The 23,862-nt window shown below is 45.6% G+C and overlaps 3 protein-coding genes, 1 long non-coding RNA gene and 1 pseudogene across 5 annotated transcripts; 2 read left to right on the top strand and 3 right to left on the bottom strand.

Moving 5' to 3' along the window:
• Positions 1-328: 328 nt before the first annotated feature.
• LOC123189366 (uncharacterized) lies at positions 329-2,166 on the top strand. The gene is made up of 3 exons (XM_044601765.1): positions 329-714; positions 912-1,033; positions 1,647-2,166. The coding sequence occupies exons 1-3, from the start codon at positions 429-431 to the stop codon at positions 1,809-1,811; spliced, it is 573 nt and encodes a 190-aa protein (XP_044457700.1). The 5' UTR covers positions 329-428; the 3' UTR covers positions 1,812-2,166.
• A 1,467-nt stretch (positions 2,167-3,633) lies between these two features.
• Positions 3,634-6,079, bottom strand: LOC123189351 (tetraspanin-6). Of its 2 annotated transcripts, none has more exons than XM_044601749.1 (3): positions 5,219-6,079; positions 4,417-4,736; positions 3,634-4,037 (listed from the first exon to the last, which is right to left on the bottom strand). In XM_044601749.1, the coding sequence occupies exons 1-3, from the start codon at positions 5,729-5,731 to the stop codon at positions 3,998-4,000; spliced, it is 873 nt and encodes a 290-aa protein (XP_044457684.1). In that variant the 5' UTR covers positions 5,732-6,079; the 3' UTR covers positions 3,634-3,997. The 2 variants fall into 2 exon arrangements, with proteins under 2 accessions (XP_044457684.1, XP_044457691.1); XM_044601756.1 differs by having other exon boundaries at positions 4,461-4,736; positions 5,219-6,064.
• Positions 6,080-7,301: 1,222 nt separating this feature from the next.
• LOC123189342 (protein Rf1, mitochondrial-like) lies at positions 7,302-12,440 on the bottom strand (annotated as a pseudogene).
• Positions 12,441-16,459: 4,019 nt separating this feature from the next.
• Positions 16,460-20,299, bottom strand: LOC123189331 (protein Rf1, mitochondrial). Its single transcript, XM_044601730.1, has one exon. The coding sequence runs from the start codon at positions 20,047-20,049 to the stop codon at positions 17,608-17,610; it is 2,442 nt and encodes an 813-aa protein (XP_044457665.1). The 5' UTR covers positions 20,050-20,299; the 3' UTR covers positions 16,460-17,607.
• A 954-nt stretch (positions 20,300-21,253) lies between these two features.
• LOC123090355 (uncharacterized) lies at positions 21,254-22,190 on the top strand. The gene is made up of 3 exons (XR_006442437.1): positions 21,254-21,371; positions 21,792-21,873; positions 21,955-22,190. It is a non-coding gene; the product is annotated as an uncharacterized lncRNA (long non-coding RNA).
• Positions 22,191-23,862: the final 1,672 nt, after the last annotated feature.

Below are 23,862 nucleotides of genomic sequence, written 5' to 3'. Positions count from 1 at the left end.
CCAACCCTCCGAACCAATGATAATCCATCAAGACTGTGAGGGGCACCTTGAGTGAATAGGTTGTCTTTAAAAGATTGGCACGATGAGAGCGATTGCGGTCTCCCTTTTTCTTACCTTTTTAAATCTCCGGCGGGTGGCTTACGATCGACAGAAATACGGCCGATATGATTTTTGGCGTTTTTTTTTTTTGCTGGTCGTTTTGTGCCATGTTGTCTTTCCGTTGAATACTACGTAGACCCCCTCTGATTACGCCTTTTACTTTTAGACAATCTCCTCCTAATTACGTAATTCCCGAAGGGCGCCTTCAACTATGCTACACCAGCTGGGCTCTCTCAGCGCTGGACAGCGCACGCCGCGCAGCTCGCCTTCCCCCTCAGCTAAAACCCTAGCCCGACGCCCCGCAGCAACCTTCTAGAACCTTCTCCACGATGGCGTTCCTCCGAGCCCTCCGGCGAGCCCTCCCGCCGCTCTACTCGCCGGCGGCGCCTCTTTCCCGGCGCGCACCAGGTCCTCCTCCGCTCCCTTCCCGCCCTCTCCGGCTCCTGGATCCGATCGGGTTCCGGCCGTTCTCCGCCGCGGTCGCCACCGCCACCGCCGTCGCGCGGGTGCCGGAAATGGGGGCCAGCCTCTTCAGAGGGCTCACGGAGACCAGGTTCCCCAAGCGGCGCCCGGGGTTCGTGTCCCGGCGCAAGAGGGCCAGCCTGCGACCCAAAGGTACGGGTGATCTCTGCCGTTCCGCGTTCCTTAGTAGTCTAAAGATAGCGACGATCTGCACAATTCGTTTTGGATCATCATCATTTTAATTGTGCGTCGCTGCTGTGCCGATTTATGCGATTCATTCGAACTGCCTGCGCCGCGCTTGCAGTTTCAGTCTGGTTAATACTGCTGATGCTGCTGTTATTGGTTGGCAGGTCCGCACTACTGGGTGAGGTGCACGCCGGGGGAGCCTATCCCTTCGAGCCAGCCGAATAAGGGCAGCGTGCAGGGGAGGAAGGAGAAGAAGCGGATCAAGCAGCGCAAGGACTTCATCATGGTCTGCATTTGTTCAGTTCCCTGCAATGCTTGTTTTAATTGTGTGATGGTTGTATGCAAGGTTATCAAAATCTGTATGTGTCTCTGTAGTGGAAAAAATGAGAGACTGATGAAATCCTGAGAACGTAGGTAGTTTTAACAGACTGATGAAATCCTGAGAACATAGGTAGTTTTAACAGGGGGGGGGGGGTTGAAATCCTGAGAATAGAAGTAATTTTTTCATGCTACTGAGCAGTGCTAAATATCATGTTAGAATTGGAACTAGCTAATCATAGTTTAGACGAGTAGTCGAGTGCGCATTTTAAAAGTATTGTGCTAATACAAACACCTACATTTTTTCTAACCCACTGTTCTTTATTCTTTCTTGCTTTTTTCCTTTTTATGTTCTTCTCATGGGCTTGAAGCTATAAGTTTGAAGTGCGTCAATACTTACTATCATGCAGCTTACTTTCGTGCTTCATATAGATTCAAAAACTTGTCTTGTTATAATGTAGTTCTATACCAAACTTTTGTTATGCTGTTCACTTATGCTCTGTCCATATGTCTAATAATTACCCACACCTGAATTTTATATCTATAATTATTTCTTACATTCATTCATCTTGGTTCGGCAGGCTGAGAAGAGGAAGCGCAAAGCACAGTATTCTGTTGCTGTGAAGAGGAAGGAGGCAGAACGGACAGAAAGAAAGATGGCTGCAGTGGCAAGAGACCGGGCATGGGTGGAAAGGTTGGCAGAGCTAAAGCAGATAGAGGCAGAAAAGAAAGCTGCAATGGCTTGAGGAGCTCCTCTGGAAACGGCAAGGCGTCTAACTCGTTTCTGCTGCTCCGTTTCGTCTCTTTTTTTCTGTGCTACAGTTGCCAACAATGCCACAACCCTTCTCGGTGAAACTTTGGCTGTACCCCTCCTCTCAACAGCCATCCCAAAATGGCAGATTTTGTTTTGATATGATGTTCTCAAATTTGTCTTAAATGTAATGAAATATTGATTCTGTGTTGTATTTAGAATAAACCAAATGATCTTAGTTGTGTGCTGGTAATCAGAAATGACAAATGAGTGCAACCTTCTGTCACATTTATGGCAGAGAAGTTTGTACGGAGTCAGTATTGGAACTACAAGTGATTGTTATTGATCTACTGCTCATGTTCCTTGCCTCCCTTTGCATTCCACCCCATCAGTTCTGATGTCTTGGAGGAGCAGTTTATGTTGTTATGTTGCAGAATAGTGGATAAAAGTCACAGTCACAGTTCTAGAGAAGCATCTATAAATTAGATGCAGGTTGTTCTTTCATTGCTTCCAGTCTGCCATGATCTTTTATCGGACATCTACTCCAGCCCTGCTCTTCCTGATGGCCCATGCCCCCTGTCCTGAGCACTCTGACCCCATTTCTCCAGATTTAGTTGCCTGGCAATTGTGGTTCAAGCATGCAAATTGCAGTGGATGCACAATGATCCCTGTCCGTTGCAGGGTTTAACCTCCTCTGCTGCAGGAATGCTCCTTGCAGAAACAACTGCTGCTATTATACTTCCCATATGACGAGAGTCCATGAATCCTTGGCAGAATTTTTTTTTTTGGGGGGGGGGGGGGGGGGTACTCAGATTACCTGTTCTGGAGCTACATGAGTTGCAAGGTGAGTCCATTTCAAGCTGTCTTTGTTGTTGTAGTTGCTTGTGTTATGTTCTAGAATTTGCATTGAATCAGCATCTTGTTAGACAGTCATAGCTGACACGGGACGCTAGATGCTTTGCTTCCTAGAGACAGATTGTCCCAAACCTCAGAACACCTGCAATCCAGTAATCACTTGGCACCTTTTGAGATTCCGTCTAGTATTATTCTTATCGGGGAAGTTGCTGGGCCGTCTATCGGGCATCAAGTTTTCTGTGAAAAAGGTCGATGAGAATATATTCTATTCTGACCAATGCTAATCATACATGGTCACTGCACATTGCTTGTGATACTGTTATTTAGTTCTTATCAGTTGTTTGTCTTATCGTTACATTATTCTGCCTTGAACTAGAAGCGCCTTCTGAACTATTGCTGAGCTGTAAAGTGTTTCCTTACCAGACAACCACGTCAAAAATACCATGGTCCATGGGTTCTGAAGTTGGAGAGCCTGTCTTAGGTTTAGAGCCTCAGTTTAGGGGTAATCATATCACAAGGTAGACAGGCCAAAACATGACAACTATAGAAGTCAGACCAACAGTACATGTGCTGATATAGTCATATAGCTGACTCTCTGTGGATTTTACTCCATAGACATGACATCACTTCTCTTTCAAACTCACCAACTAGATATGTACTAAAAGAAATGTAATACACTTTGGCTACCATAGTGGAGAAAGGTTAATGGGAATATATGCTGTTGTAACCAATACTGATTGTAGATGATCACTGCACTTTTTGTGATAATAAAATTGTTTGATTTTTCTCATTTGTTTGTCATCTCATTATTATATTTTCCCTTGAGTTAGAACTTAGTTCTTTCTGAAATATCGCTGAGCTGTATCCACTATCTAAAGTGCTTTCAAATCAATTCAAAATAAGACGGTCCATGCCACGAGTGTTAAAGATGGAGAGCCTGTCTTAGATTTAGCTGCAGTCTATGGGTCTACTGATATCATATCAGAAGGTGGGCATGACCAAAACATGGCAAATAGAAGTCACACCAACAGTACATGTGCTGATATGGTCATATATATAGCTGACTGGATTTCCCACCATAGACATGAAGTCTCTTCTCTTCTGAATTCTCTAACTAAATATGCTACAAAATGCAAAGCATTCTTCTACCAATACTGGATAAACTACACATGCTTTCCACTTCACCATCTTGTACTTTCCTCATACTGATTATCTACAGAAGATTAATTATTGGCCACTACCAGAGTGCTATGAAGAACTGACCCAACCCCTCGGCCATTTACCATCAAGAAAATATTATACATGAGTTGAGTTCCAATAGCTAGCCTAGTACGTTTGTTCCCTCCTATCGCGGAACCATCGCCACCTGTAGGAAAAAACATAAAGCGGTGTTAGAAAAGTCACAGCAAATAGATGGCCACAAACTGAAATTGCGTTATATTGCCAGTGTCATCATTACTTTTTTTATGTGTGCAAAGATTTTTTAATGAAGAGGCAGGTAAGCATGATTATGCAGTTGTGAAAACAGAATAGAAGGAACCCCCCCCCCCCCCCCCCTTCTGCTGAATAAGCACTATTCAGAAATAAACTAATCCATTTTTTTGCTTTAATCATGAGACTGTGGAAATGCATTTTGGGGGCTGAAACCAAACATCTGAAGAGAAAACAAATGCCAGTGAAAAGCAGCAATCAAACAGAAATGGTGTGACAATTTTATTTTGTTTTTTATTTTTGGCTGAAAGTACCAGTAGTAGTCCCAGCGTGGATTGATCTTGGACATGCGGTTTACCCCGTATGGGTACTCGGAGACGGAGCGGCGGGCGTTTCTGAAGGCGCAGCACCCGCAGGCGCAGATGCAGATGAGGAAGACGAGCACGATGACGTTTAGCACGGAGATCTTGTGCCAGTCCTGGCGCACCTGCTCCATCACGCCGGCCTTGCACGAGTTACACTGGTAGCACAGGATGTTTGGGGCATTGTTCCACTGGTAGCAGTCCTCGTCCTGCGCTCCGACCGGCATCCCCCCGCTGTATGTGCATGATGTTGGTGGCTTGCAGCACCCAGACTGCATGATAGCGCATAGTTCCATTAGTAATTTTAGCAGCAAAGCTATTAGTTAGAACTACAACTTGTACTAAAGTAGCAGAGGTGCAGGAGCACTGAAGATGCTCTGGGCTAGAGATTTAGTAGACCTAGTTTGTTTAGTTTATCTGAAAATGGGTTCAAACTTTGTCCTGGGGTCACACTCTTTACTGGGTTTTGAATCTTGGTGGTCAATAAATTTGATGTTTTTGTCCAAATAGACAATGAACATAAACCTGTGCTTGAGATATTTAAATTTACATAGATGCAACTGGTGAACTGGATCAATAAATTGTTTAGCTATTTTTTATGTTACCATTTCTTTGACAATCTGTTATGTTTGTGCTGGCTATAGTTCAGATCATCAATTCTGTGGTACTACAACTACAAGTGCTGAAAGCAGTGGTGACAAATAGCAAGAGGAGCAAACATGGAAGAAAATGGACCGGTGGCTGAACTGCAAACCTGTATTGGCGTGAGATCATGCTGGAGGTAATCCATGGGAGTCCAGTTGGCGATCTTGGGGCATGCCTTGGACCCGACGACGCAGGCCAGCGCGGGCTTCCAGTACTTGATGTCCTGCATATGCTTCTGGAGCCACGAGGAGTAGTCCGAGATGTGGTACTCCCTGTACGGCCTGCCCTGCACCTGCGTGCCGCCGCCCCCCGCCGTGACGGCGAACCCGAACATGGTGAGCCCGAGCAGCATGCCGATGAGGAGTATCACGGCGAAGAGGTAGAGCCACAGCGCCCATGCGACGTGGAAGCAGGCGCCCACGAAGCCCGCGAGGGAGATGAGGAGCACGATGAAGCCGATGATGAGCAGCGGCGTCTGCAGCATGGAGGAGCACGTCGTCGTCGAGCCCTTGGCCAGCCAGAGCCCCGCCCCGATGACCGGGATGGAGGCCAGGAGCGTGGCCAGGTTGAGGTAGCCGATCATCATGTTGCTGAAACGCTGAGGGTAGTACATGCCGTTCATCTTGCTCCTGCTCAGGTTCTTCCTGCTCCTTCTCCTGCTCCTGCTCTGTTCTTATGTGCACTGCTGCTGTTGGCCTTTGGTTTGGTTTATATGATATGGATAGCTAGCTACGGTGTTCTTGGCTCTTGTTGTTGCCCTTAATTTGATTTGGCTTGTCTCACTCACTCTCACTCTCTCTTCTACTGATTGGGATGGTGGTAGTGTGTCCTGGAGCGGCCTGGTGCAAAGCAAGCCTTGCCTTTCTTGTTGCCTTGGAGGAACTACTTTTGCATCCTGGTGACTGTGCGTGTATGTGTGTGTCCCTGCAATGCGGCGTACTTGTGGGTATTCTAATGCTGGCTTTGGCTTTGGCTTTGCCTTTGTGGAGGCCGTTCTTTAATAATGCCGTGGTGGTTTTCGCCTTTATTTGTTTAATTTGTTTCGGTTCAAGCTTTCGCTTTTTTCGCGCTACGTGTTTGATTTCAACCCGTCGCCGTGTTTTCCGCCTTAGCAGTCTATTTCTTTCTTTCTTGCAAAAAATACCATTTTACAGTAAAATGGTAGGAAGCACTGCCATTTTCATTTTTTTCACATTCATCAAAGCTCAGCCAGTCCACAGGATAAGAATTGAAGAGCATCATGCCTTATAATACCAATAAACAAGGATATAGTCCTATATATTTGAGAGAAGCATATATCTGTCTGTTTTCTTATTTGCTGGAATAAGAATAAAACCTCCCACAGATTTCCATGTTTGGCATCGATTCTCCATTGCCCAAAAGCATCGGAATTATGGCCGCTGCCCGGATGCTTAATCATGAAGCAAAAACACATAAACACAGGAGATAGGTCCGGGCATCCGGATTCCGGCTTTCTGGACGACCATGGCCCTTCCTTTCTTCTTCTCCTCCTTACATCAGAGTGCACGAAGCAGGCCTGCTTTGCTTTATAGCCATAATATACGACACAACCATTATCACTTTGCATGCAGGTAGAAAAGATGGAAGGAGGGTCCTAGCCAGTCGTCTTGTTGCCCGGATCAGTGGCAAATGGAAAGTGCATAATGCATCCACTTTTCATCCTTTGCTCACCACCTTTCTTTCTCTTTGATGATTTGTGTATTCTCTTTGGGCAGGATAAGCTCATCAGGATGCCGGCGGCCAATCAGCTTAAAGCAGCGGATGCGATGATTTGCTCTAATGACAAATGTGGCGCCGCTAACCACATATACTTTTGAACTTTGAAGAATTTCCCTTTTTCTTTTTCACTGCCCCGAGACCCGAGTGATGGCGGATCGGCTTCTCTGGGATGTGAAAGCACGTTTGCGGTGACAGAAAACGCGCACCGGAGTACTTACACTGCGCCGGAGTCCTACGTTCTGCATTCTTTTTCTTCATCTCCTTCCTCGGCTTGTTCTATACGTAAATAAATTCCGCACTTACTCCCTCCGTTTCAAATTACTCGTCGCAGAAATGGATGTATCTAAAACTAAAATACATCTAGATACATCCATACCTACGACAAGTAATTCAGAACGGAGGGAGTACGTTGTGTGATAAACTGACACGGAGTTCATTAATTTTTGACGAAACAACAGGGTAGTGATGTATTTCATTCATCAAGAAGACCTGGCGCTGGATACCAGTATAAACAGCAAGCTAAAACTTTGTTCAAAACAAGAAAGACAACACGGTGCTGGGTACCGGTATAAACGGCCAGCTAGATAGATAGATGTATCAAGGGGGGCTTGAATATCCGGTCGAGTTGGCTCATCCCGGCCACAGAGGCTGCACAGGGGGCGTGTTGGACATCGCCAAATTATCTTTGGCCAAGCAGTTTCACCCAACCACGCCAACATATCTGTTCTGTTCGAGGACCGGCCTTCACCGACCGAATCGAGCTCTTGTCGTCGGTACGCAGCGTTCCTTCAAACTGACAGGTGAGGCTCGAACCTCATCCAATTTGTCCTTCTCCAGAGCTTCGCCGAGTGTCAGTCGGGGCGCCTTGTGCAGTGCTTGGTCAGGCCAGGCCACCGGTCAAAATGAGCTGAGCAGACGAGGAATTATGCTCAACTTTAAATAGGCAGAAGTGAGGCCGGGGGCAGCAAAGTGAAGATGGCACTGTTGAGAGTCAGCTTGCCGCTGGCCGAGAGTAGACGTCGGCTCCCCCTTGGCAGACCCCATCGTCTCGCTGAATCCTTGAGCCCCAAGCACGGGCTCCATTTTAGAGCGACCGAAAGGACTTGATCGTCCAGATGGCATCGCCGATTCTCATGCATATCCCTTGGCAAATTTGCTCTTCTTCCGGTTCGTCCAAGTTCCAAGCACCATTGGCCGGATAGTCACCTGTGGAGCAAAGCGTAAAACACATGATGCAGAGATATTTGCTACAGTACATTTGAGGGGTCGGCAAAGAGGCTCGTGTACCCTCAAAATTTGCATGTAGATATGATCTTTCATTGTTATAATTGATCAATGCTGCAATAAACCAAACAATGCTAGTTATTGTTCCCACAAAAAGTTTTTTATACTAGTTATTGGGAAAGAAAGGTAAAAAATAAGGATGGCAACTGCAAAGGATTCTCTCCGCAGGGTTGTCAAACACGGATATATGCTGCCAAATGGAGACACTGGATTAAGCCACCGCAATTTATCAGCATATAAAAAGGATGGGGCCAAGGGCGCTAAAACTCAAATGAAACAAAAAAAACAGGAGAAATAGATGCCAAGAACACCAGCCTTGCTCTCAGACGAACAGATGATACTCTCAGAAAAACGCACTATACTTGTTTGATTGTCTTCTAAAATGCGCCCAATGGTACGTGAATGCAGCCTGGGCTCGGAAATAGTCAGTCAACTTGTAAAATGCAATGAATGGATGATGGAAATCGAATTTGAGCTCAGGAGCAAATATGGAATTTCATGAAGCTGCTACCTTGTATTTTGAGTATCTTATTCTTACGATTTAAGATGTGCTCCCATGGTTTCTCTCTGAATGTTCTGGTCATAAAGAGATGGTCAGGCACAATTAAACAAATTAAGTCAGTAAACATAAAAATCTTGCAGTAGATAAGTAGGACCAAACTTGGCAATTATTCCTAAACAAAAATTGAGAATGCATGATACAATTTTGTAAGACCTTAAAGATATAATTGGGTGCAACCCATGTCGGTTGGCACACCGTATCGATACGACAAATTCCCCCCAAAACTAGTCATTTAATGCTATCCATTGCCTCCATCAAAGCATCCATGATGTTGTAAAAAAGGGTGCAAACCTTAGCTTCAGCAACCAGCCCTGATTCATCAACTGATGTTTTCTTGAGGAATCAACTTGACAGATGAAGAAATAAAAGATTTAAAGGTTTCGTGCTGCACAGTTTGGGAAAACGAAGTCAGGTCAGGATTGTCACAACATAAATGTACGTGATGGCATTGGATTCAGAAAATCAGGTACTGACCCTGAAAGATTGTGGTGAGATACATCCCTGGAAATGCGAAGTAACATGAAGCACTTACAAACAGATGTTTAAGTATGATAGAACAAATTCCAATGCGTTGCACCCATGAACTTTTGGATTGAGATATTTAGTAATTCAAGCTTAAAAAACAGAAGGAACTGAACCCAAGATTAGGCATTCATTCCATGTTCGAATAAGTCACACACATATTGTTTAACAATAAATAAAAAATCAACTGATAAAATGATAATTTTAATTTTTTATAAGATAGCTTTGAGGTCCTGAGGTAATTTGTTACTGTAGACTGTAGTTTAGAAAGAGACAGCATTGAGCTGTCAATGGTCATACATGTCCAAAAATGCAAACACTGTTAATTCACCTCTATTAACTCAGGGATGAAATCCGCCGTGATGTGCATATGCTCCCAAATATTAGTAATCTTTTCACCATTAGCAAATGCGTCATGGACCAGACCGCCATTGTGGAGGTGGCCTGCAGATCAGGGACAATGACCATAGGATGCACACCCAACAGCTAAGCACCGACAAGAACACCACGGTGGCACCGTCACCCAGCTCAATATTGGCAGGCACACAGAAGAGACTTGTCTACATCGTTGAGAGGGAGATGTGAACCATGACAAGGCTTATCTGCCAAGTCCAGCGCATCAACTGATTCCATCGAAAAATTGGTACTTTGCAGGGAGCAATTGTAGTTGTTCCCGATATTTCCCATTCCCTGAAAAGAGAGACAACAACAACGAACTAGTTGAAGCTTCAAGTGAGATGCTCTTCCCATCAACTTTAGACATATATTTTCCGGCCTTGACTATCTCCCCCTTTTCCAATAAAGTTCTGATGACATCATTTACAAGACGAGAGCTAGGAGCACAACCACTCTTCTCCATTGATGAGAACATACTGTCAGCTTCCTCCACTGCTCCTTCTTTTAGAAGATTTTGTACCATCACTCCGTAAGTGGAAGCATTAGGCACCAACCCGCTGACTGGTAATGCAGCAAACAAATCATTAGCTTCTTCTCTTCTTTCAACCTTGTACAATGCATTAATGATGGTATTGAGTGTTGTGATATTGAACTTCACATTCATTGCACGTAATTTCTGGAATAGGACGACCGCTTCATCTGCGCAATTATTTCTACAAAGTCCTCCAAGAATTATATTATATGTAGAAATGCTCGCCATTATTCCACTTTCGATCATCTCATCGAAGATTTTCTTCGCATCAGCAGTTCTCCCAGCACGAAATAATCCATTCAGTGTGGTTTCATATGTAACAGTTGTAGGTTTAACTTTCTTATGCAACATTTGTCTGAACAGAATCAACCCATCATCGATCCTTCCACGTTTACAATATCTACTGACAAGTGTGCTATACGTAATGACATTAGGCTCAATGCCAGCTGATACCATGGCATCAAGTACTCCACATGCTTTGTCCATCTCGCCGACTAAGCAATATCCGTCAATCAGCGTACTAAACATACTGATATCAGGTTTCTCACCTATGTCTATAACCAAGTCAAAGATATGGTGTGCATCTATAACCCTTCCTTCATTGCATAGACTGTCCATTATTGAACTAAAGAGTGCAGTGTTTGGACGAGCAATACTTTTATTCATCATTTCAGAAATCAACTCCTTCGCTTTCACCAAATCACCATGTGTACATAAGAACTGAACTAGGGAGTGATAAACAACTGTGTCCGGCTGTACTCCCGTACCAACAACCATCTGACTGAACTTATCCATGGCATCAGTCAGCTTACCCATTCTTCAATGTGCAGATATTAGAGTTGAATAGGTGACTACATCCGGACTCAGTCCTTGTCCCCGCATTTCAGTAAGTATGAGCATAGCTTCATCTATCAGCCCTCGTTTAGCATATGCACCAATTAATATGTTGAAAACTTTGCAGTTGGCTACAATGCCGCCGCCTTTCATTGAATTGAAGAGACTCATCATATCAGCAAAGCTTCCTTCATTGGCATACCCATGAAGAAGAATAGTGTAGGAGACAATATTAGGCTTGCTGCCCTTTCCAGCCATGGAAAAGAAAACTTCTGCAGCTTCTTTGGTTCTTCCATGCTTGCAGAGGGAGTCCATGAACGAGTTCCAAGTGACAGTATCTGGTATAAGACCACGGCTTGTCATTTCTCTGAACATTTTACGCACCTGTTTCCACCGGCCCAAAGTGGAATATCCATGGATCATGCTAGTATATGTCACCTCATCCGGTCGAACACCATCATCAACCATCTGCCGAAGGAACAACTCTGCCTTGTACATTGCTCCAGCTTTGCACAATGCATCGATAATCGAGCTATACGTCACCACATCAGGCACAACCCCTTGCCGCATCATTTCATCGAATAGATTGCATGCCTTGTCTACTTTGCCTTCCTTCAAGAAGCCGTGGATGACCGTGCTATATGCCACCATGTCGGGGGAGCAGGCACCTCCTTCCTTCGACGCCATCTGGAGCAGTAGGTCGAGCGCCTGCAAGCTCCTGCCGTCTTCACACAAGCTCTTCAGAACTGTGTTGTATGAGAAGGCATCAGGTACACAGCCGAGGTCGGACATCCTATGAAGCAGCATATTGACAGCCTCGTCGGTATGTTTTGCGCAGCAGAGGCACTTGATGACGGTGTTGGCGGCGATCTGGTTTGCCTTCAGGCCCGCCCTGAGGATGCGCCCAAAGTAGGCGAGCCCTAGGTCCGGACGACCCATACGGCAGCAGCAGTTCATGAGGATGCCGTAGGTGAAGATGGTTGGCGGCGCAACCCGCATGCCGGCTTCTTCTCGGCAGACACGGTTGAAGAGGGTGAGGGCGAGGAGGGGCCGTCTCTGCAGGCCTCAGAGGGCGTGGCACGGCCGAGGGCGGCAAGGAATCCATCAAGGGAGCGCTCGGGAACCGGAGTGGCCTGCCGAAACAATTCGTCGAACAGGTGGTGTGCGTCTTGCGGGCTGAGCGTTCCGGCGCGGACGCGCTCCGTGGCCGCGGCAAAGGCGGCGTGGGGAGACCAGGTTGGTGAGGGCGGCGAGGTGCAGTTGGAGAAGGAGGAGAGGCGGCGGCGGAGGCAGACGCGGGACATGGGCATAGTGGAGCAATGGCGGAGGTGGATGCTGGACATCAGCGTGATGAAGAGGAGGAGCTGCGGAGGCGCAAGCCGGACGTCGGCTAGGTAGAGAAGGAGGAGGAGGAGGGTGAGCGGCGGCGGCGGATGCGGATGCGGGACACTCCGGCCGGGAGGCGCGCAAGTATATGTACATCTTTTTTTTTTTAGCATCAGTACAAACACAAGCGCTCATATACACGCACATACACTCATCTCTATGAACGCACACACGCACACCCTACCCCTATGAGCACCTCCGAGAGACTGAGCTGGCATATCATCTTGAGATTTACGAAGTCACCGTAGGCGCCTCGTCGTCGACGGGAACGTCTCCTCCCACTGAAAGCGCATCGCCGGAAATCCTGAAATAAATCCAGGAATAATGCGAGCACCAGGATTTAAACCCTGGTGGGTTGGGGATACCACTGTCCACCTAACCAACTCAACCACAGGTTGATTCGTTATGTACATCTTTTTTGTTTGGTCGATTTTACTGCTTATTAATGATATCATACAGTATGAAAGTTTTTGGAAGCGTAGCATACAGTATGAAAGTTTTTGGGAGCGTATCATCTCGCTTGGATACACAAACCGACGTCAAAGAGGATGCAAACGGGAGCAGAAGGGGGAGGTTGTCGGCATCGGTACAACAGGATCTCAGGTTACAAAAACATGGTATCCAAGCCCTCAGCGTCCACTCTAGCCCAAACCGGCGCTTAATCCTTGATCTTGTTGATGAGGTTTTCAGTCGATGAGCGTAGCCATCGAAGACTGCAGCGTTGCGGTGCTTCCAAATGAGCCACATAGTTAGGCTGATGATATACTAGATGCCTTTGCACATGCCGGTAGGAGACGATGAAGCAATTTCAGACCACCATTCGAAGAAACTCGCTGTGCCGTTCGAAGGTGGTAAAGGGAGATGACACCAAGATAGAACTTTGTGCCAAGTGATCCACGAGAACATACACCCGTAAATTAGATAGCCAATGGTCTCGAACTCCTGAGAGCACATGACACAAGCAGGGGCATGCGAGAGGCCATGACGCGCGCGGCGGTCAGCAGTCCACTAATGGTCGAGGGACGCGAGCCATAGGAAGAATTTGTTTTGTTGAGGGGTGACCAACTCTTCCATACCAGACACCAAGCCGGCAACGCGGTCGAACCATGTAGCAGGATCGTGCGGAGTACTGGTCGTTCGGTTACCACTTCCAAACGATTTTGTTAGGAGCATAAGTGAGCATGCCATGGCAAATGCGCTGCGAAAGGTCCACGTACTCGATCGTAGCCTCTGGACCGAGAGTGTCATGGATATCGTTGATCCAACTTCGATTCGCAAGCCCATCGCAACCGATAGTGCGGCGATGCGGGATGAGGTTGATTAGGTGAGGAGCGAAACCGGAGATGGACTGGCCGCCCAACCAGTGATCGCACCAGAAGCGACAAGTTTTGTCGTCGCTAATGGTCCATATCGTGGACATGCAGAAGAATTTGCTAGTCTCATCGTCGGAGGGAGGTTGAAGGTGACGCCAGGGGTGGTTAGGGTCAGTGGCGGCCTCGATCCATAACCTGTGGGTGTGCAGAGAGAGATGCCCGTGCGATGCAGAATGCGCACGATAAGGCCGCCAAACTCCAACGGGTGGCACACATGCGGCCAGCTTACTAGGTAGCTGCTGGATTTTGTGTCCTTCTAGTTGTGCCACAGGAAGTCGAGCTACAGTGAATTGCACACCCCATTGTTCTTATGGTTCTCCTTGAATCTAATCCCGAACCACGGTGCGGCAGAGCAGCGACAATAGAGTCATTGGCATATCGGATGATCGGAGCAAAGGGAGTCCATCATCAAGGGGCGTCACAGGCAATCAACTGTTGTCGTCACGAGGGGTTAAATGTAGGAGCACGTCGACGACCAAAATGAATTGGCAGAGCGACATCGGGCACCTTTCCTGCTAATCAATTTAGGAAAAATGGAATCCTTGCAATTACTAACTAGAGCTTTAATGTCTTCTCCTCTTGCCGATAATGGGTCCCACATGAGAGTATCAAAACCGACACTCTCGCATAGGTCAAGAAACAGCATGCTGTGTGTTATCATGAGCTCTTTTGCCTCTAAAAATCTATCAGTTTTCAACATTTTGTGGAGTTGGAGCATTGGTGCTGTGGATGGAGAAAAAGGAGCATGAGACGAGTGGAGGAGTGGGAAGAAGCGGCAGTCGGTGGTGGCTTCCTTATGGAGGAGTAGGCCGATGGAGAAGAAGAAAGGAGGCTGACGTGGCTCGTTATCGGAGCTTGACACGGTGCGGCACACCTATGGCTAGTGGCGGAGCTTGAGCCAAAAACATGGAGGGGCATGGACTTAGGAGGGGGGAGGGGGGGGGGGGGCAAGAGTAATTGTTTATGACTGTTTTTAGTAGAAAGTAGGGCTTAATACAAATGGATATAGGTTTGTTTTCATGTGAGCTGGGGGGCCATTGCCCAGGTTGACCCCATGAAGCTCCGCCACTGCTTATGGCTGTGGCTACTACTAGCGAAGCACGACACGGTGTTACCGTGATTTGGGACTTCGATCCTTCTTATCTATTAAAACACTTGTTAATGTATTTATTTTTAAAAATTGAATGTCAAAAAATCTTCAGATTTTTCTTTAAAATTATTTGCAGTTATTTTGTTTCTGCACAACTGTGAGAGTTATTGTTCCGCATGTACTCCTTCCGTTACGAATTATTCGTCGCAGAAATGGATGTATCTAGATGTATTTTAGTTCTAGATACATCCATTTCTGTGACGACTAATTTGGAACGGAGGGAGTAGCATGTAGGATAGCAAGCACACTAGGCAGCAAACCATATAGCGCTACGTGCGTATTGTACTCACATTTTTCCCTCGGTTTGTTTTCAGTCGACATTTAATTTTATTTTGGTTGGTCTTTCATTAAATACCCATAGAGCACTATGTATTTTGCGTTGGCGATTTCTTTCTGCTCGCTTTTCAATAAATTTTTTATTTTCTATTAGAATACTTTCTATTATTTTATATTTTTAGTTACGAATAATGTTCATATTTTTTTTAAACATTCGTGGGTTTAATCTATCTTCATAAATTTTTAAAAAATTCATGAATGAAGAAAACAATTCATTAATTCTAAAAAAATGTAAAAAAATTGATCATGAGTTTTAAAATTGTTCATGAAGTTTTGTAAATACCGCCTCCGATCCATATTAATTTACGCTGCTTTAGAACAACTATGTACTAAAGTTGTACTAAAGCGGCATCAGTTAATTTAGATCGGAGGGATTAGTACATTTAAAGAAAAATCATGGATGTAAAAATGTTTGTAAATTTAGAAGTGTTCGCGGACATGAAAAATCTATAATTTTTTGAAAAATGTTCACAATTTTGAAGAAAACTTTTATGTATTTGAATACTGTTTACAAAGTAAAAATATGTCCCTGAATATAAAGAGTATTCATAAACTTGAAAAATATTGACGGAAGAAAGAAAACAGATATGAAAATAAACTGGAAAATGAAAAAAAAAGTAAAACCCGATAGAGATAAAAAAGCAAAAAAAATCTCCCCAAAGTTAATTTTACAACAGGTATGGAAACGAAGATAAAAATAAATAAAGAAAGAAGTAAAACCGACATAGAAAAGAAAAGAAAAAGAAGGGAACGGAACTCCCAGAACCAGAAGGACCGTCCTATATGGAAGAGTAAGTCAACTAAGTACAATTCACAGTACAACAGTTAAATTCAATAAATAGAATAGGTAAATCCTCCAGTCCAACTTGCAAATAACTTGCACTTACGAAATTCTATCCCCGTCACAGGACAGAACAATTCGATAACCTTTTTTCGAGATAAAAAGATATTGCGCACATAAACAGTCTTCCTTTTGAGATACCTAGAAAGGAAACATGTAAGTAATGCTGCTCTCTGTGTCCAGCTCAAAGTATGCACACATAGGAATACCAGGAACTGTAAACTTAAGAGGAAAGTAGGCCTCGCTACAAAAATAAGATCGCTTTCCCCAAGTGTCAAGTTACACACGTACATATGCACACACAAAAATGATCAGCAAGGGCCATTCAGACATGGCATTGAACTGTTATTTACGGATCTGTGTTATCAACTAGGAATTTATATGGCCATCAACTCATGGAGCACACTGGCGGGAACAGAGTGGCCAACTGAATCTGATAGCATGGCTTCTTTCTATTCAGATCTTGCAGAATGGGTTCCTGGCGGTGGCTGTTTCCTTAACAACTCAAGCTCACTATTTTCTGTTCAGATCACCATGAGTAATTACTAAACTTGCTATCGAGGTACCATTTTTTTTAGGAAATTGAAGCAAGAGGGCTGTACACAGGCTCCTCTCACGTCGAAGAAAGAAGAAAGAGGTCCCTTTGGTGTTTTAGCACATGGGAGCGCACGCTCCTGGTTTTTAAAATGTGTTTTAAACATATTTTGAAATATCAAAAAATTCTAAACAAAAATTTGGCGCGTACATCTCGATATTCTACATGCTTACAAAGTCATTTTGCGAAAAACCGACAACTTATGTGTCGCATGTGAAAAAGACAAAATCCGGTGTTAAAAAATGCTTTTCACAAGACATCCTTCTGTCTTTTTTACACAAGCCACAAAAAATGTCGGTTTTCTCCGAAACTTGAGGTGCACACATATATGTCTAGATGTATGCACCAAATTTTTGTTTGGAATTTTTTCACGCTTTTAAATATTTTTCTCGCGTGCAGGAGCGTGCGCTCCCGGGAGGCCGGGAGCACCAACGGATTTCTGGGTTTTAATAGCTCAAGTTTTCGTTCAGGTAGTAAAATTATTAAACTCTCCATCACTGTAAGTTGTTGGTGCTGAAGGTTCAGTTAACACCAAATAGCTTGATAACATAGAATAGTCCATCGATATGCTCAGGTTCATTATAATTACCCTCAGCCCAACATGCAGTAGATATGCTCAGGTTCAGAGAACTCAAAACAGCCTAATACAGTAGCAAAGAACTCAATGAACTCAGTATTAACATCCACCGTGATATGCCCCTGACTATTAGTTATCTTTTCACCATTATCAAACGCATCACGTACCATACAGCCCTTGCGTAGAGAAGACTTGCAGATTAGGAACATTGCACATTGGATGCACGCCTAGCAGCTAAGCACCGGCCAAGAACACCATGGTGGCACCATCACCCAGCTCAATCTTGGTGAGCGCATGGAAGAGACTCTTGTCCACATCGTTGAGAGAGAACTCCGAACCATGACAAGGCTTATCTGCCAAGTCCAGTGCATCAACTGATTCCACCGAAAAACTGGTACTTTGCAGGGAGCAATTGTATTTGTTCCCGATATTTCCCATTCCCTGAAAAGAGAGACAACAACAACGAACTAGTTGAAGCATCAAGTGATAGGCTCTTCCCATAAACTTTAGACATATATTTTCCGGCCTTGACTATCTCCCCCTTTTCCAATAAAGTTCTAATGACATCATTCACAAGACGAGAGCTAGGAGCACAACCACTCTTCTCCATTGATGAGAACATATTGTCAGCTTCCTCCACTGCTCCTTCTTTTAGAAGGTTTTGTATCATTACTCCGTAAGTGGAAGCATTAGGCACCAACCCGCTGGCTGGTAATGCAGCAAACAAATCATTAGCTTCTTCTCTTCTGTCACCCTTGTAGAATGCATTAATCATGGTATTGAGTGTTGTGATATTGAACTTCACATTCATTGCACGTGATTTCTGGAATAGGACGATCGCTTCATCCGCGCAATTATTTCTACAAAGTCCTCTAAGAAATATGTCGTATGTATGCATGCTCACAGGTGTCCCACTTCCGATAATTTCATGGAGCATTTTCTTTGCAGCAACTGTTCTCCCAGCACGAAATAACCCCTCCAATATGATGTTATATGTAACAATTGTTGGTTTAACTTTCTTATGCAACATTTCTTCTCTGAACAGAATCAACCCATCATCGATCCTTCCACTTTTACAATATCCACTGACAAGTGTACTATACGTAATGGCATCAGGCTCAATGCCAGCTGATGTCATGACATCAAGTACCATGAATGCTTTGCCCATCTCACCAACTAAGCAATATCCGTCAATTAGCGTATTAAACATGATGGCATCAGGTTTCTCACCTATGTCTTTAACCAAGTCAAAGATATGGTGTGCATCCATAACCCTTCCTTCTTTGCATAGACTGTCTACTATTGAATTGAAGAATGCAATGTTTGGACAAATAATACCTTTATTCATCATTTCAGAAATCAATTCCTTCGCTTTGACCAAATCGCCATGTGTACAGAAACCCTGAATTAGGGAGTGATAAACAACTGTGTCCGGTTGTACTCCCGTACCAACCATCTGACTAAACTTATCCATAGCATCAGCTAGCCTACCTGTTCTGCAAAGTGCAGCTATCAGAGTTGAGTAGGTGACTACACTCGGATTGACTCCTTGTCCTAGCATTTCAGTAAATATGAGCATAGCTTCGTCGATCATTCCTCGTTTAGCATATGCATCAATTAATATGTTGAAAACTTGGCAATCGGCCACAATACCGCCGCCTTCCATTGAATTAAAGAGACTCATCATATCAGAAAAGCTTCCTTCATTGCCATACCCATGGAGAAGAATAGTGTAGGAGACGATATCAGGCTTGTGGCCCCTTGCAGCCATGGAAAAGAAAATTTCTGCAGCTTCTTTGCTTCTTCCATGCTTGCAAAGTGAGTCCATGAATGAGTTCCGAGTGACAATATCTGGTATAAGACCCCTGCTTGTCATTTCTCTGAACATTTTAGTTGCCTCTTTCCATCGGCCCAAAGTGGAATATCCATGGATGATGCTAGTATATGTCACCTTATCAGGTGGAACACCGTTATCAACCATCTGCCGAAGGAACGACTCTGCATTGTCCATTGCTCGGGCCTTGCACAATGCATTGATAACCGAGTTATATGTCACCACATTAGGCACAAACCCTTGCTTCGTCATTTCATGGAATAGATTGCAGGCCTTGTCTATTTCACCTTCCTTAAAGAAGCCGTGGATGACTGTGTTATATGACAGAACGTTGGGGGAGCAGACACCTCCTTTTGCCATCATCTGGAGCAGGCCGAGCGCTCGCTGGCTCCTGCTGTCATCACATAAGCTCTTTAGAACTATGTTGTATGAGAAGGAATTAGGCACACAGCCGAGGACGGACATCCTATGAAGCAGCACGTTCACAGCTTCATCTGCCCGTTTTGCACAGCAGAGGCACTTGAGGAGGGTGCTGGCGACGACCTCATTTGTTTTGAGGCCGGTCCTTAGGAGGCGGCCGAAGAAGGCGAGCCCTAGGTCTGGACGACGCACGCGGCAGCAGCAGTTCATCAGGATGCCGTAGGTGTAGATTGTGGGCGGCGCCACCCGCCGGCCGGCTTCTTCTCGGCAGAGACGGTTGAAGAGAGTGAGGGCAAGGGAGGGGCCGTCTCTGCAGGCTTCAGAGGATGCAGCACGGCCGAGGGCGGCAAGGAATCCTTCAAGGGAGCGCTCGGGAACCGGAGTGGCCTGCCGAAACAATTCGTCGAACAGGTGGTGTGCGTCTTGAGGGCTGAGCGTTCCGGCGCGGGCGCGCTCCGTGGCCGCGGCAAAGGCGGCCTGGGGTGACCAGGAAGGTGAGGGTGGCGTGTTGGAGGTGGAGGTGGAGGAGAGGCGGCGGCGGAGGCAGACGCCGGACATGGGCGTGGCAGAGGAGTGGCGCCCCGGGCGTGATGGAAGAGGAAGAATGGCGAAGGCGGAAGCCGTGCGTCGGCTACGTAGAGGAGGAGGAGGAGATGGAGGATGAGCGGCGGCGGCGGAGGAGGAGATGGAGATGAGGAGGATGAGCGGCGGCGGCAGCGGCGGAGGCGTGAGCCGTGCTCTGTGAAATGGGCACGCAAGAAGTAGGGGAAGCAGTTTGGCACTCCTTCCGTCTCCAAATATAAGACGATTTTTGACACTCAAGAAACATCTTATATTTGGAGATGAAGGGAGTATATAAGGTTGGTCGTAATGGGAGGCGGCCGAGGAGCACACAGAGCCGCATCTTTCTGTAATCCAGGCCATCACGCTGCTATCTGCGGATACATTCATGTTTTACAGTAATCATTTCGCATATGTGAATACACTGCCGAACCGTACATGCGCACAGTGCATACCTATGCATCACATAGTACTGGCTCCTGTACGGTCTGTCGTCTCGTGGTTGTAATACCCCTCCTCATAGTGATTGCGCCTTCGTGCGTCCGTGGTTTTCTTCCGCAAGGGTTTCCACGTAAAAATTTGTGTGCTTTCGTGTCTTGTTTATTCTCGTTATTATCTAACAAGTGGTATACAGAGCTAAGGTTTTAGATACAAGATTTTTGAGACGAGAGATTAGGGTTACATCATGTGCGCAGCCGCACGCGTCTCTGACGATTCATCGATCCGTTAGATCAATTTCCACGACTAAGACCGACAGGATTTTCCTTGTGCGCGCGCCCGTAACCGAGATTGACACGAAGTCGATTTGGCCGGTCGTCGCTAGCACCCGAGACTGCTGATCTACGTACAGACTTCAAGTACCGAGTCATCCGAGGCCGAAATCACTATTCTGACCTTGTCAGTGTTTATAGTCACAAACTAAACTCGACGAGAAAGTATTTCGTGATTTGACCTTTTTAGAAACGTCAGGGTCCGTGGCGTTTCCACCCAACATAGAAACGCCGAGCAAGCTAGCGTTCCAAGCCAACACGCAAACACCGAGGCAGCTAGCGTTTCTGCCCTGGCCCACAGTCAGTCTGAACCCGCTGTTTTCGCTGACGTGGCACGCTTGAAACGCCAAGGTTCTTGGCGTTTCTGACCAGGATTAAGTAACGCGCGCGGGCCGCGGGGGCCTAACCCAGCCCACTCCCCCGGTCGAGCAGTTCTGGTTCCACGACGAACTGGCGGCGGCCCCCTCCCTCTTCTTCACCAAATCTCCCCCAGATCTGCTATTTTAATCATCAAAACGAGTAGATCGGAGCATCCCCGAGTTGCTTGAGGTATTCTCTTCCCAATCCTTCATTTATTTTCAGTCAAGATTGGCTATTGTAGATGCATTTTTTCAAACATGGTGGAACCCTAAGATGAGTTATTAGTGATTTGTTTGACGAATATTTTGGTTACATTATGTTTAGAAAGAAGACATATACTCCTAGTGTTTAAGTATTCTTAGTTAACTTGTTTATTATTGGATTTAGAGAGAGGCCATTTTTTTGGATTAGGTTGAGCGTATTATTTGTTAATAATTAGTTGTGATAGATTTTTTAGGATAAAATAGGTTGGAAAGAATTGGTGTCGGTAATGTCGTTCGTGATTTGTATCTTTGAGATAATTTGTAATAGTTCTCACACGATTTTGTATATGATGCGGTCATAATTTTAAGCATATATCATAACAAATCCATTGACCTTATTTTGTAGGATGTTTGAGCCGGATAAATATCCCGGCCTTGATGATTATTACGAGGAGAAGCATCGTGCTGTGCTAGTGGAAAGAGGGGAGGTAATTATGTATCTACATTGTTGATTCTCATATTGTGAGTAGTTTAGAAAAGTATATAAATTGTGCGTTTGTTATTTGTAGGTTCCTCCAGTACTTCGTTTGAGAGGCCACAACCCACGTGAGTCCTTGAGGTATGACTGTCGCTATGAGCCTTATTTTAGAAGAATGGATCTTCTCCAGTTTGTGCTCAACTTTAAAGGCACACCACCATGGCTGAACTCGACGGCCATTACCGCCCTTACGGACCGTTGGAGACCGGAGACGCACTCTTTTCACCTTGCTCTTGGTGAGATGACCGTTACTTTGGAGGATATTGCGATGATCTCCGGTCTTCCGATCGAGGGTAGGGCTCTTACCGGGAAGGTGAAGTCTGAGGGGTGGCGACAAAGGGTCGCAGGTTTGGTTGGTGTTGAACCTCCCCCGTGGATTCATGAAACAAAGAAGGGTCCTAGGCCATCTGGTGTTTTGTTCTCGTGGCTACAAGAACATTTTTACGAGTGCCCAGAGAATGCCAGTCCGGCTGTTGTGGAGAGGTACGCCAGGGCTTACTTATGGAATCTTTTGATCCAAGTGGTGTTTCCTGACGGCACGGGAGACACAGCCTCGTGGATGTTCTTGGACCCTCTTCGTAACTGGGATGTCAAGTGGAGTTGGGGGTCGGCGGCACTAGCCTTCTTGTACCGTCAGGTAATGATAATTTGATGCATTCTCATTATATGAAAGAAATTTTTTCCTGTGATTGTTTAATGTGTGTACAAATGTGCAGTTGGACGGAGCATGTATGAGGAGTAAGCCGAAATCTTGTCTTGGTGGTTTTGTTTGGGCCCTACAGATTTGGATGTGGGAGCGTATCCCTGTGGGCCGTAACTTCACCATTGCTCCGGAAGAACCTTGGGAGTGGCCTTTTGACGGGGATGAGGAGCGATATCCCACTATCGCATACATGTGGGCTAATGTCCAAGTGTCGAGTATCGCCGCCATGGGGCGGTATAAGGCATACATAAGCGAGCTTGACATGCTTACTTACAACCAGGTAATAGCTAGTGACATGTTGTGATGTAGGTTAATTGGAGGCCGTACATGGTACTTAGACAGTTCCCTTTGAGCAATATGTGCCTCCGTGACCAACATCTTTGGCGTGTGCGTTGCCCCATGATATGCTTTTTTGCGGTGGAGTGGCATCTTCCACATCATGTTTCGAAGCAATTTGGAGTACAACAACGCACCCCGCCAGAGTATGTTGAGACAAGTGTGGTGCTACATAGGTGAGAGTTTCTTGTACCATATGTTGATCAATGTGTAACCACGGAAAAATGAAAATGATGCCGATACTTCTCATGCTTTGTAGGACGAGCCGGCAACACAACAAGAATGTCATTAATTGGGAGGATCACCATCTTATGTGGGTGGACATGTGGAATGCTCAGAGGAATGCCCGAGTTGAAGATGATCACACACCTGACAACGACGAGGGGGCATATTTAAGGCATTTGGAGTGGCTTCGCAAAGAGTACAGAGTTATCCTTAAGGGTGCTTGGACTCGTGTCGATTGCTTGAAAGTAATGCCAAGTGAGGTTGCTGATGGTGCATTCAACAACTCTATTAGGGAGACCATTGGAGCGCACCTAGATTATGGCCCTTTGCATGACCGAGTGGTATGTCTTTTTGTCTCTTTTTTGAACATGTGACATTTCTTCATGAGTGGTGTGTCACTTAAGTTTTATTCAGGGCACGGAGCTATGGAGATGTATCAATGATAGTAATGTGGTGCTTGGCCGCGCACCTGGTAGAGAAACAGACGTTCTCGTTAGGAGTACTCTACAGGTTAGAGGCCCTCTTAATATGAACATGTGTCATGTGAACTATTTTTGCATATTTACATGTCAATGTCTTTGTCTCTGCAGAAGGTTGTCAATCGTTGCCGAACACTAGCCGCTTTACTTTCTTGCCATGGCGGTTCATCCATGGATGTGCGTGCACGTGCTCAGT

The sequence above is a fragment of the Triticum aestivum genome, chromosome 1A (genome assembly GCF_018294505.1).
Source record: "Triticum aestivum cultivar Chinese Spring chromosome 1A, IWGSC CS RefSeq v2.1, whole genome shotgun sequence".
Classification (NCBI taxonomy): domain Eukaryota; kingdom Viridiplantae; phylum Streptophyta; class Magnoliopsida; order Poales; family Poaceae; genus Triticum; species Triticum aestivum.
The sequence above is the reverse complement of the archived record's forward strand: the minus strand, read 5'-3'. Positions and strand labels throughout refer to the sequence as shown.

What these genes read in the sequence shown, in the direction of transcription:
- LOC123189331 (XM_044601730.1), bottom strand. Translation starts at nt 20,049, where the DNA reads ATGTCCGGCGTCTGCCTCCGCCGCCGCCTCTCCTCCACCTCCACCTCC.
- LOC123189366 (XM_044601765.1), top strand. Translation starts at nt 429, where the DNA reads ATGGCGTTCCTCCGAGCCCTCCGGCGAGCCCTCCCGCCGCTCTACTCG. An exon ending in GGCCAGCCTGCGACCCAAAG is followed by an intron (nt 715 to 911) that starts GTACGGGTGATC and finishes ATTGGTTGGCAG; the next exon opens with GTCCGCACTACTGGGTGAGG. An exon ending in AGCGCAAGGACTTCATCATG is followed by an intron (nt 1,034 to 1,646) that starts GTCTGCATTTGT and finishes TTGGTTCGGCAG; the next exon opens with GCTGAGAAGAGGAAGCGCAA.
- LOC123189351 (XM_044601749.1), bottom strand. Translation starts at nt 5,731, where the DNA reads ATGAACGGCATGTACTACCCTCAGCGTTTCAGCAACATGATGATCGGC. An exon ending in ATGATCTCACGCCAATACAG is followed by an intron (nt 4,737 to 5,218) that starts GTTTGCAGTTCA and finishes GCTATCATGCAG; the next exon opens with TCTGGGTGCTGCAAGCCACC. An exon ending in CCACGCTGGGACTACTACTG is followed by an intron (nt 4,038 to 4,416) that starts GTACTTTCAGCC and finishes TTTTTCCTACAG; the next exon opens with GTGGCGATGGTTCCGCGATA.